Source organism: Pagrus major, chromosome 23, assembly GCF_040436345.1.
Source record: "Pagrus major chromosome 23, Pma_NU_1.0".
Lineage (NCBI taxonomy): Eukaryota > Metazoa > Chordata > Actinopteri > Spariformes > Sparidae > Pagrus > Pagrus major.
In genome coordinates, this window is record NC_133237.1 from 8,063,235 (window position 1) to 8,076,401 (window position 13,167).

General features: G+C 40.8%; 2 protein-coding genes across 2 annotated transcripts; one reads left to right on the top strand and one right to left on the bottom strand.

The window, feature by feature from the left end:
* Positions 1-329: 329 nt before the first annotated feature.
* Positions 330-4,371, top strand: sox10 (SRY-box transcription factor 10). The gene is made up of 4 exons (XM_073494260.1): positions 330-760; positions 3,141-3,409; positions 3,563-3,661; positions 3,707-4,371. The coding sequence occupies exons 1-4, from the start codon at positions 375-377 to the stop codon at positions 4,369-4,371; spliced, it is 1,419 nt and encodes a 472-aa protein (XP_073350361.1). The 5' UTR covers positions 330-374.
* A 6,115-nt stretch (positions 4,372-10,486) lies between these two features.
* Positions 10,487-12,943, bottom strand: polr2f (RNA polymerase II, I and III subunit F). Its single transcript, XM_073494299.1, has 5 exons — positions 12,803-12,943; positions 12,543-12,612; positions 12,241-12,371; positions 11,253-11,324; positions 10,487-11,084 (listed from the first exon to the last, which is right to left on the bottom strand). Exons 1-5 carry the CDS (start codon positions 12,820-12,822, stop codon positions 10,994-10,996), a joined length of 384 nt encoding a protein of 127 aa, XP_073350400.1. The 5' UTR covers positions 12,823-12,943; the 3' UTR covers positions 10,487-10,993.
* Between the last annotated feature and the right edge of the window lie 224 nt (positions 12,944-13,167).

Here is a 13,167-nt window from a genome sequence, read left to right on the forward strand (position 1 = left end):
GAGTTTGGTGCAGACAGGTGTGTATTAGCAGGTAAACTGGGGTCCAAGGTGCGCACTGAGCCGCCTATGATACCAACAACGCGGATGGAAAGAACTTTAATGTGGAACCCTCACAGAGTTTTGCAACGGAGGCTGAGAGTAGAGACAGACTGGCAGTTTATATTATAACTTAGAGGAGGCCAGAGGGACAGAACAGACAGCAGTCAGCCCACACTCCGTACGTCACTGTAGGGATAGACAGGAATAAGGACCCGGCAGGTAGAATTACGCATTTAGGAACAGGCCTTACATCATCTGCGCACCCGGAGGATTGTGTGTGTAGGAAGATGTCCAGAGAGGAGCAGAGCTTATCGGAGGTTGAGCTCAGTCCCGGGATGTCGGACGACAGTCGCTCCCTGTCCCCGGGCCATTCCTCCGGTGCGGCTGGCGGGGGGGACTCGCCTCTCCACGGGCAGCAGCTGCCGCAGCTGGCGGGTCTGGACGATTCGGCGGCGGGCTGCTCGTCCGTCAAATCCGACGATGAGGACGAGCGCTTCCCCGCAGGAATCCGTGAGGCGGTGAGCCAGGTGCTCAACTGCTACGACTGGACCCTCGTGCCAATGCCGGTGCGTGTAAACTCCGGAAGCAAGTCCAAGCCGCACGTGAAGAGGCCCATGAACGCATTCATGGTGTGGGCGCAAGCGGCACGGAGGAAACTGGCCGACCAACACCCACACCTGCACAACGCGGAGCTCAGCAAGACCCTGGGGAAGCTCTGGAGGTGAGGGGCACTGTCATGGTGTGAACAAGCTCACACTCACAGTACATCAGCTGTGAAATGTGTAGACAGCAGAGGTGTTTACTGATATCAAAGCAGGGGGCAGCAACATAATGTTTGTGTCTGGAGACACCAAACCAGCATAGGGAATACAAAATATTCAGGATTAAATTTAACATCTTTCAAAAACACATTTTCTGAAACATCACTGCTCTAGATGATGGCTAGAGTTTATTGTTAGGGTGGGGGTATAGGACAAGGGTCAGTGTCATGGTCAAGCCTGAGAGTTTCAAGAATAAATGCACCTGGTTAAAGCAATCTTGTTGTTGCTCTGAATAGACAAATAGTAATAAAACCAGCCTAGTTTTCTAAGGACCGGCTTACAAAGCATCCCCCCAACCAGCTGATCTTTTGCATCATGCACTGAAGTTCTCCATATTGTTTTTCTTCATTATACCTTGTTTTTTGTATCATCACTCTTCATAGTTTTTATTTCAGGTCAACTTGAAGTACACTCACATTGATGCTGATATTAAAAAAACAAGGGTGGTATAAGTTGTTGGCTACTTGCAGATAGATGTGGCAGACAAAAGCACACTATAGATTAGAGCAGCAACAATAAGGCCATCGACAGAAAAAATCATTTTGCCCGTCAACTGTTTTGAAAGTCGTTTTTTTTCATGGAAAAATGTCAAACATTTGCTAGTCCGTATTTTTGAATGTGAGGATTTGCTGCTTTTCTTTGTCACTTATTATCGTAAATGATGAGTCTTTAGGTTTTGGACTGGTGGTTGGACAAAAGAAGCAATTTCAAGACATCACTTTTGATGACATTTTTCACAATTTTCTGACATTTTATAGATTAAATGATTTAACGATTAGTCATGAAAATAACTGGCAAATCAATCATTAATTAAAATAATTGTTAGTTGCAGCCTCAAAGTAGATTAATGTATATATTATATTATTATGTTTTCACTATTAATGATAGTATTATATAATATAAACTCTCTATTAATATTATGATAACTGTGTAACAAGCTTTTGCCTTTTTTTGGACCAATTTTATTTTTTTGCGTTTTTTTTTAAAGGTTTTTTTGTGTTATGAATGATGATATAATTTTGACCTTGTCATGTGAAAATGTTGCAAGATAACATTCCTTCATGTGTCGTATGATGTTCTCTGCAAAATGTATGTGCTGTAAAAGAGTTGTACTGTGATGTGTTGCCCCAAAACAGACACAGCTCACCAGTTGAGAAGCATTTGAATGTCGCTACTGTGAGTGTCACATGTTCCTGAGTCTAATTTCATACACTGTTTAATTACTGGCCATGTAGCTGGAGTAAATGGCTCCTGAGGGAATAAGAGGGTGCTTTCACAACCTTTCAGCTCATATTTAAAGTACAGGTTTTCAACGTCCAAATTTGAAAGTATTGCAAGATTTTCCTTGTTATTTTATTCAGCATTTCATATTTTAAATTGCTTTTGCCCCTCTTACTTAATACATTTGCTTGTTTACATGTTTATGTAAATTCTGGTTTGAGATTGCTAATATTCCTAAGTTGAAGCCTCTCAATGTTTCTGATAGCTAGTTGTCTACATCCCTACGTCTTGATCACAGAACCCCTGCAGTTTTTTAAGTTTAAAGTTCTGTCAGACCATCCATCCAGTTTCTATTTTCTCACACAGGACACTCACTATTTGCTGACAAAAAGGTCAGAAAGGGTAAATTCATTAACCTCGTGGGGATTGAACATTAATTAGATGAAGACTTGACCTTGGGCTCAGGCATGATTGGTTAATTGGCCCAGAAGCACGATGAACAGCAAGCCTGAGGAAGGTCAGGGGTTTCTCATGCCATTCCTGCCAGCAGTGGAGCTCAGTTTCATGTTGCAGACAGGATGTATCTTTAGCCATTATTATTTCATTACTGTCCAGCAGTTAAAAGCCCCTCGCAGGCATGGCACTAGATACAGCTGCACAGCTGTAGTGAATGAAGCATAATATATTAATATGCAATCAATTGGATCAGACTGCTGAGCTTACTGTTATTTGTGAAAGATTATTTTGATATTCTATTCTATGTATTTATCTTCTTTAGTGGACATTAATTCTTGACTTCCTCCAGAATATTTCGTCTTGAAGAATTCATCTTAATGTGCATTTTCAGTATTCATGTTACCATTAACAGACCATGACTACTATTTCCATAGTATATGGAAAAAGAAATATACCAAAAGAAAAGCTCCCAAAAAAGAATTTTTGCATCATTGTGTACCACAGCAAAAAACAACAGTGTGGTCTAATTTTTTTTGACTGTTGAGGATTTTATTCTGTTCTTCATACCTAAAATATCAACTAACATCTTTTTTTTTATCGAAGGCTTCTTAATGAGAGTGACAAGCGACCTTTTATCGAGGAGGCAGAGAGGCTGAGGAAGCAGCACAAGAAGGACTATCCCGACTACAAATATCAGCCACGACGTCGCAAGAACGGAAAACCTGGTTCCGGGTCAGGAAGCGAGGCCGACGGCCATTCGGAGGGTGAGGTCAGCCACAGCCAGTCCCACTACAAGGGCCTCCACCTGGATGTGGTCCACAGTGGGGGGGCTCGGTCCCCTCTGGCAGAGGGGCACCACCCTAATGCTGCAGGTGGGCTGCCGGCTCCCTGCCACTACCCCACTGACACCAACCCTGTCACACTGTTAGATTAGTTTAGATACAACTGGACTGTGGCACACAGAGAGATAACTGTCTGAATCTGCAAAGACTACTGTAAATACATGTTTTCTTGTGTCTCCACAGGTCAGAGTCACAGTCCTCCCACACCTCCCACCACTCCCAAGAATGAGTCTCAGTCGGGTAAGGCAGGGGATGGTAAACGGGAGGGTGCTGGGAATGGGGGCTCCCGTGGCACAATGGGAGCAGAGGGAAGCTCAGGTCCTGCAGGTTCTGGGAAACCTCACATTGACTTTGGTAATGTGGACATTGGTGAGATGAGCCATGAGGTGATGGTCAACATGGAACCTTTTGATGTCAATGAGTTTGACCAGTACCTTCCCCCCAATGGGCACCCGGGGGTTGGCCAGAGTGCTGGGGCAGTAGCTGCAGCAACAGCTTCTCCAGCCTCTCCATACACTTACGGCATCTCCTCAGCTCTGGTAGCAGCCAGTGGACACTCAGCAGCCTGGCTCTCCAAGCAGCAGCAGCAGCAGCAGCAGCAGCAGCAGCAGCAACATCATGGCTCCCCTCTGGGCTCAGATCCCTCCAAGGCCCAGATCAAGAGCGAGGGGGGAGGTGCCGGGGGTCACTTTGCAGAGGCAGCCTCAGCTGGCTCCCATGTCACCTACACTTCCCTCAGCCTTCCCCACTACAGTTCCGCCTTCCCCTCTCTGGCATCCAGGGCTCAGTTTGCTGAATATGCTGAACACCAGGCCTCAGGGTCATACTACGCCCACTCCAGCCAGGCATCCGGGTTGTACTCTGCTTTCTCTTACATGGGGCCCTCCCAGAGGCCCCTGTACACTGCCATCACTGACCCAGCCAACGTCCCGCAATCACACAGCCCCACGCACTGGGAACAGCCTGTCTACACTACACTGTCGCGGCCATGACAGACAACGAGACCAGAGGGCACTGGTGCAGGTTCAGCCCCTATGTCAGACCCATGGAGCAGCAGCAGCAACAACAGTGTTGGTGGTAGCAATGGTGGAAGTGGTCTGGGCTGGGGGGATTGGGCAGGCACTGGGGGAGTCGGCTGGGGAGGCAGGAGGGGAGGAACCCCGTTCTGTTCTCAGCCAGAGGCAGAAATGCCATCACAGCTCAAGGATGAGCTTGGAGCGTGGTGCTTTTGAAGCGTGGCTCATTATTTGGGGCACACAGTATAGTAGCGAAAGAATGTATTACTTTGGTAGCACAGAGGAGAAACACCCAACCACCACCAGCGCAGAGTTCAGGTTAGATTTAAAGCAGCAGAACCTCCAGTGGTAGTGTTCAGTGTGGTAACACATCGTGTCCCTGTCAGTTTGGTGACTCCGTGTGCATCACAGTCTATGGCCTTCTCCCACAAGTCACATGGGGTAAGTAGCAACAGCGACCATGGTCCACATTCAGAATTAGAAAGACCTTGATCTGTATTCTGAAGGGTGTGACTGAGAGGGATCCAAATTCATTCTATATGCAATGGATGTTTTTTGTACCAGAAGAATGGAGTGCCAAAGTATTTAGCTGTGGCCCATTCACATCTCAGGCAGACTGACCTTTTTTTTGTTTTGTATTGCTTTTGGAAATCAATACAACAAACACATTGACAACATTCTGTCTGTTTCTGAGGCACATTTGTGCCTATTTACAGGTCCAGTGTGTAGGATTTAGGAGGATCTATTGGCAGAGATAGTTAATAGATAATTATATTTTCATTTGTCTATTATCACCTGAAACTAAGAATTGTTGTGTTTTTGTTGCCTTAGAATGAGCCTTTTATGTCTACAAAGGAAGGGGGTCTTGTTCCATGGAGTCTGACATATTGCATCACCATGTTTCTACTGTCTCCCAGAACGGACAAACCAAACACTGGCCCTAGAGAGGGTATTTCACTTTTTTTTCTCTTCGCAGGGGTATTCACTTGGTTTCAATCTGCAAACTCACCACTAGATGCCACTAAATCCTTCATACTGGACCTTTAATTACAATTATTATGCTGTGTTCACTTAAAATGCCTTTTTTTTACACACAATGAACGTGCACGGAAGACAAATGCCATAAAACATGTTGAGGTTTTGTTAAGTGAAATGTATATTTAGTCAAAAAAAAACATTTTCATGATGACTAACTATTATCAGGATAGTTTATACTATACTGTACTTGAAATTGCAAATGTATTGATGTGCACAGATTTGAAATATTTGTGAGACAACCAAAGTTTTGAGACCAAAACTTGTAAAGAAGAAACAGATCGTAAGGATGTTTCTCCCAACGCGACACTCAAAACTACCTACACTTCATTAGTTTTCTCTTAGCTTTCTCCAATGTGACTTATTGTAAATTACTTCAAAACGTGTCAAAGTAGTGTCAAAAGTTACTTTTGCCTTTTTCACAATGGCACTGATGATTTTTCATTAGTATTTGATGTATTCATGGACAACATTAATGATAAAAATATCTATCTATACTTAGATAATCGATGTATTGACCAAATGAGTCATGGAATACAAGATAAAAGCTGTTTTAACAATTTACTGTATTAATACTGTCAAATGCTTTTTGCCATTATTATCTCCACTGACAGTCTGCACCACTGCTTTGTCTTTTCCTTAATGCATGTTAAAGTGTGTATATAGAACAGTATTCAATATGAAATGTCAGATCTTTTGATTGTAGTTGTGCAACTTAAAAAACAAACAAACAAGAATTTCTGAGACAGATTCACTGTGGAAGATGCCAATACTGAGACATTTGCCAGAGATTGAGCGCGTAAAGCTTTGAGGAGATAATAGATTTTAACAATTTTTTTTCATAGCCTAATATGAAATATAAAATGTGCCTTGTCCTTCATAATAACTGCTACTCACGTATCAATAAGCAACAACCATATGTTAAATCATGTTTGTTTTCCACTTTTTTCATTAGTTCATGTTGTTTTCTCATTTCTCTTCTCTCTTTGGTCTTTTGTTTCGTTACTGTTTTCACATTTCATTTCTGTCCCTCATCTCCGCAACAGCACTGTATTTTAAGTGTGTTATTCTCCATCTTGGTAAGTGAAAAAAATAATAATGAATTTGCTTTGTTTTCATGTGTATCATTTAAAAATATTCTTTATCACTACTGGACACAGATCCAAACCATATGCATGCAGCACATTGAAGTTTAGAGCCCATTTTTATTTAACCATTTACCTCCAGCATAAGAGTTCCTTTTACATCCTTGTTGCTATGTGTGAAATATCTGTAATGTTGCTATGAATTTTACATTTCTTATTTATATTTGCTTTATGCTTGTGTGCGCTGTTATTGCTTTCTCACCTTAATGAAAAAAAAAATTGACTGCCATTTTAGTATTTCATGGTTTCCACTCTTGTATAGCTGTTGCCAACACAACACAGCAACACAACCTCTAAATAACAGCAAGAGCGAAAGTCTAAACATGTGATGATGACTAATGATCTTTTACTCTCACTTGAAATAAAGCACTATTATTTCTGATTTAATACATGTCTGCCTCTTGAGACATTTTTACAGTGGAACAAATCATCTTAAATAATCATCTATCAATTAAAATCTCTGTCTGAATAACATTATAGTAATAACTAACTAATAATTTTTCAAACAACAAATTGTCCTAAAGATTATTAAAAAAAATGTTCCTATTGTTATGAAGTTGACAGAAACAAAGCAACAAAAACGTGTCTTCATGGCATCTAGTGACTCAATCACTGCTGACATTCTTGGTAAAATCTGTTCAGCTGATGGATAATTCACTTTAGCTGGCTGCAGCAATCTACAACTGACCATTAGCAGAGCTAAACATGAGTAATGGGGATGCGCAGGCACTGTGTTACAACAGTAGCAGAAGTGTCATCAGATCCACATTCATGTACTGTAGTTTGCAGACGATGACTGCCATTGTAAGTTTCCTTGAACTTGAACTAATCCAGCCCTAGATGGGGGTACGATTGGTTATGCATGCCTATATGCATATTTCGAGCTTGTTATAGTGTGCATGTATATATGTGTATGTGTGTGTTTCCCTGTGTGTTGCAGGTTAAGCCTGACTCCTAATTCCCTCTTTTTAATCGGCTGTGTGATACTTTGGAAAGACAAAGAGGGCCATTGAAGGGGAGCTTGGGGAGGAGGGAAAAAGGGCAGTGAGGGAGCCTGCCTGGCCTGTAGCTTCAGCGGGATACAAAGGGACTCTCATACTCTCTCTGCACATAGACCCCCGCTACCCACCCTCCTCCTCTCATCCCCGACACTCACCCGCTCCACTAAAAACATCCCCCAAACTTTCTTTTTAGGTTGAAGCTGTAATGGGATTAAAACAATCGAAAGGTTAATAGAGTTAACCAGAAGGAAGACTTTGCTCAAGTTAATTGTCTATTTAAGTGAATAGTGATCACCAAACTATCAAAGCAGATGTCAGCCAGAAAAAGCAGACCCAGGAAGATGATATGTGGCCTACCCAGGCAGTCAATAAAGCCACCAGCTCATCCTGCCACCATACAGTGCAGAGCAAGAATGGATGAAAAGAAGGGCAATATTCGAATTGTAGAAGCTGACAAAGGTAAAATGTGACAACACAGCATTATAATGAAGTGCTGTGCTGCAGAGATGTTCTCCAGATGCAAGAACATTTTTATTTGGTACAGACCACAACAAGTGTCATAGTTTACCGTATTTTGCAGCCCTATTCAAAAGCATTGGATGTTATCTGGAAGGGTTTTGTTTGTTTCCTCCAGAGAGGCTGATGCATTGAAGGTCTGGTAAAATCAGGTGTTGCATCATGAAAAGACCATGGAGCTGGTATAAAAGTAAACACAAAACTGACCGTCTGTAAACATGAAGTCTCCATTTTGTTGAAGGAGATTGGGGTAGAAAAACATGAGAAAAGTTTTCAATTATTTAAAAAAAAAGAAGCCTGACCTATGCATTAAAATGCATAACAAAATGTGTTGTGTCTTATGTTGCCTGATTGCTTAAACTTATCAAAGATACAATTAAATTGTTCTGATCTCAAATTTAAGGCAGAATAGCCAAAAAGTTGGAATCATGTAGCAAGACTTGTTTGCAAGAGGATCTGTAAAATAATACACAATATCTGAACAATTAAAGTAAAACACTGTCTGAATTAACATAATCCATCATCCCTCGATCTAATAATCCAATCAACAAAGCCAGTCAACAAATGTTAGAGTTGATAATGCACTATGAAGTCCATGTGCCGTGTAAAACCAGGGGTTGATGGGGAATTGTCAGAGGACAACAGATAAAACATAATGAGTTCTAAAGTAATGAGAAAAGATGAAGTCAAAAGATATTTGTGGTAGCCTCAGCTGGTTTGAGGACGACCTTATGGTGTCCTCACTGCGGCTGGTGCTGCTGAGTGTCACATGGGCTGCCCCATCCACCCCATGAAAGGAGTGCAGCGTCACCCTGAGGCGCTGTCTCCTCTCGTCAAAAGGCTCACAGATGAAAGCAGTTTTACAGAAATTATTAACATGACTGTGGCAAAACATGATTATAGATACCAGTACAGACTGGCTTCTCCCTGGTGATGTTTAACTGCCTGAGATAGATGAGGATACAACAGTGCACATGTGGCTTTGTTTTTACCTCTGGAAAACACGCTGCCTCATTAGTTCATATCTTTATTCCCCAGGTGCATTTTTATCAAGTAGTATGTCCTCACCATTTACATGTCATGCATAGTGTACAATCCTTCCTTCCATCTACCAGAGGCTGAAGTATCATCATACTGCTTCTTCCAAAACAAAGCTGTTAATCCTCTCATTCTCACAAACTTTCAGTCCCCTCTATCTTCCAGCATGCTCTGACCCTCTTTCTGCCTGGGCAACAGCCCATTTTTACTAAACAATACAGTGACTGTTTGGCTGCTTTGAGCGTGTGTGTGTGTATGCGAAAGGCGGTGGGATACAGTGAGCATGATGACAGTGACAACATGGTTACACACTACTGAAGGAGAAAACCTGTTTCATCACTTTAAGAGAGCTCCTGAGGCCAGACCTGAGCATCTGTCATGCTTTCATACCAGTTATCAGACAGGGTAGTAAGATAACAGCTAGCTATTTTTGAAGCAGTGTGGTTTGTTTTTAGGACATTATCTACAGTGTTTGATGAAATGGACGTACCAGAAAACAGCCCTTTTTCTTTTTAAAAAAAAAGAAATCTCATCTATATAAATATTGAATTTCGAGCAAAACGTATACTGCTGACTGATAATAAACATGATAAAGAGTTACATGTGTACCTGCCTTTGTATCTGTGAGTTACAGCCGTCCATAGCTGAATTGCACATTCAGTTGTAAAGTTATTTCATGTGTCGTTCTAGCAGTCATAATAACTTTTGCTACACAAAATAAATCTACATGACACAAGTGGAAAAGTGAACATACTGTATATGTAGACTCTTAAGAGGATAATTAGTTAATAGAATTAAAAATAAAGCTGCATCAACACCCCTGACAGTTAATATGAATATTGAATGTCAAATTGGTACTGTGTTGTTGCACTGTGTTTAGGGCTGCCACTGAGATTATTTTCATCATTGATTATTCTTCCAATTATTTCCCTGATTTGTAATCTAGTCTAAAAAACATCCCAAAAAATTGTGAAATATGCTCACAACTTCCCAGAGCCCAAAGTGGCGTCTTCAAGTTGCTTCTTTTGTCTAACCAACAGTCCAGAACTGAAATACTCTTCATTTACATAAATGACAGAGCAAATTTTTGACATTTTTGCTTGAAAAATGACTGAAATGATTAATCGTTTATCAAATAAAGGGTGATTAATTTCCTTTCCATCCACTGATCGATCTATTGACTAATCGTTGCAGCTGTTATTGTAGAAAGTTTGTTCTTTTTCTTGATGGTAAATTGCTCTTTCACGTCACATACGCTCAGGTGTGTGTGGCTTATTGCATAGTTATACAGTTAAATCCCTGTACATTTTGAACAGTTCATAGTGTTATTATGAGCATTATGAATGAAACATCGTCCATTATACAAAAGGGTTTATTAATAACAATTAAACACTTTTTTCAAACTAATCACATCTCTCCTTCAAAACAACAGATGAAATAATTACAACACAGGATTATTTTGTAAAAAAAAAAAAGTTAATGTTTGACCAAGTTACATTTCCCCCTTGTGGCTCTAAGTTATAAAACAGCTGTTAAGAAAAGCAGTTTCTGTACATTTCAACTGTGAATTTAATTTGAGGTGCATGGCATATAACAACACAATGAGACTGAGAAAGTAACAATAAAACACACTGTTTTGATTTTGATGAGCTTCGGTTGTCTGTTCAGTATATTTTACGTGGTCATATTTCACCAACCCACAGAGTCAGCTGATGTGATGTGGATCAAATTAAGGTATGAACCGATGGGTGATAATTGCACCCATCTTGGGAACCTTCTGCATTTGTTTAGCTGACTGACCTGAGACGATGGTGGGTGTGAACCAGCATATATTGTTTAGTCAGTAAACACTGGAATAGCTGTTTAATCAGTTATGATGAGCTCGTCACAGCCCCAGTCCTCATAACTCCCATCAGGAAGGTACCTGCGAATGATGATTGGGATCTTTCTGCCCCTGTTGGAAAGAAAAAACAAATTGAATGCTAAGACACTGGGAAGTACAGTGAAGCTCAGTGAAGAATATTATCCTACTCTTTAAATCATGATTAAAGAAACTAAAGAGGCAGTCGTTCATTTAATAATTTTATAAAACATCACTGATCATTCAAATTGTATTACTTACTTAAGCTCTTTCATTGCGATTTGCAAAGGGTCTGTTTCTCCCTCCAGCTCCACCATGACTGGGGCACACATTCTGTTGGAGACAAGTCAGCAGATAGACAGGTGAAGTAGATGCTGCATTACAGGCAATACCTTAGTAGCGAACTAGATGTCGACTAATTAAGTTGCCTCCAAACAACCAAACCCTCCTACTAGGGCTGCAACTAATGATTATCTATATTGTTGATTAATGTCTGTTATTTTCTCGATTAATCGATTAGTTATTTGGTTTATAAAAGTATGTTCCCAAAAGCCCAAGATGACATCTTCAAATTTCTTGCTTTGTCCACAACTTGAAGACTGACTGTCACAGAGGAGTAAATAAACCAGAAAACATTCAGATTTAAGCAGCTGGAATTAGAGAATTTTGACGTTCTTTTACTAAAAAAAAAATAGTCAAACCAATTCATAAATTATCAAAACAGTTGGCAATTAATATAATAGTTGACAACAAATTGGCTTGGTTATGGTACTCATAACATTAAAGGTATTGACTAGTGTCACTCAGACAAATAATGTACTCAGTGTTATCAATATTCATCTATGTACTATGACAAAGCTAATTATGTGTGCTTTCAGAAAAAAAATTACAACACATTTTTGACCATTAGTAATAGTAAATGAATATAAGACCAAACAGGAGGGAGCAACAAGAAATACTTTAAATCATCCGTAAATCCATTATTGCAGTTATTAGTCAGACTAGTACCCACAATTATAGGTAAAACAGTAACATACACAAATAAAAGCAAAGAAATTAGTCTCTGTCCTCACACACAGCTCTTCCACCTCCATCACACATGACCGTAATACAATAAACACACCAGCAAAGAGTGTAAGCAAGTGTCCAGACAGGAGTCAAAGGTCAGAAGCCATATCTGAACCCAGGACATTGTGATCACACCACCAAGACACGGTGTGATGGTTCACACACACATGACAACACTCACGCTATCTGTAGAGCTCGTGTCCCAAGCACTCTGGCCCTCTCATATTTAGTCATATACGGTGTTGTGATCCTCTTCTGGTTGGCCTGCTGCCCCTCTCCTGCAGGCAGAATCTGCACGTTCTCCTGGTCCTCCTGATCACAAGAGCAGAGCAAAAAGGTTTGGACTCATCTAACGCGGACCAAATTGCTTAATCTCATAGCAGCGTTGTCCGAAGCCAAAAACAAATGCCTTGATAAGTTACACACAAGCTAAATGTAGGTCTTACAGCAGCCACTTATCTAATAAGGAATTGGTGAACTTACATCTTCTGCGTTTTCCAGGTCATCTAATCCCTCATCCTCTTCAGCATCATCAAAATCTCCGTCGTCGAAGCTACAAATTTGATATGAAAACAGTTAGCACAAAGAAAACACATCCAGGTTTATTGGACATTTCTTCTGGCTAACCGGCTAAATGTTCGTTAGCTATAACGTCAACGTTAGCCCACGTTGTGTTGTGTTAACGTTACAGTAAATAGGCCGCTTAATATGATATGTTACACAACATGTGTGTCGTTACTTACTTATCTTCGTTGTCGGACATGTTTTATTCCGAAGCTCGTAATGTGAATCCTTACTAGTACAATTTTTCAGAGATAGTTTTTGTTGTCAACATGAACCCACATGAACGGTGAGAACTTTCAGCTTCCGGTGGCTTCGTGCGTAGGGAAATATTCCGGCTGCTCAAGAGGAACGCTTGTTTTTCGTTCCGCTTGTACTGTACAAGATGTAGAAAAAAACAAACTAGTGGGGTATTCTCTGGTCTAACAAAGTCAAATATAAATAAGATAAAATACACTGGCAGGCCAAATGTGTCTGTTTCATTGTCGAGTCAATTGGTGGGTAGCGTCTTGATCCACCTTCCTACGCACTTTACTTAATGCGGCTT

What these genes read in the sequence shown, in the direction of transcription:
- sox10 (XM_073494260.1), top strand. Translation starts at nt 375, where the DNA reads ATGTCGGACGACAGTCGCTCCCTGTCCCCGGGCCATTCCTCCGGTGCG. An exon ending in ACCCTGGGGAAGCTCTGGAG is followed by an intron (nt 761 to 3,140) that starts GTGAGGGGCACT and finishes TTTTTATCGAAG; the next exon opens with GCTTCTTAATGAGAGTGACA. An exon ending in GGAGGGTGCTGGGAATGGGG is followed by an intron (nt 3,662 to 3,706) that starts GCTCCCGTGGCA and finishes CAGGTCCTGCAG; the next exon opens with GTTCTGGGAAACCTCACATT.
- polr2f (XM_073494299.1), bottom strand. Translation starts at nt 12,822, where the DNA reads ATGTCCGACAACGAAGATAA. An exon ending in ACACGAGCTCTACAGATAGC is followed by an intron (nt 11,325 to 12,240) that starts GTGAGTGTTGTC and finishes TGTCTCCAACAG; the next exon opens with AATGTGTGCCCCAGTCATGG. An exon ending in ATCGCAATGAAAGAGCTTAA is followed by an intron (nt 11,085 to 11,252) that starts GTAAGTAATACA and finishes TCTTTCCAACAG; the next exon opens with GGGCAGAAAGATCCCAATCA.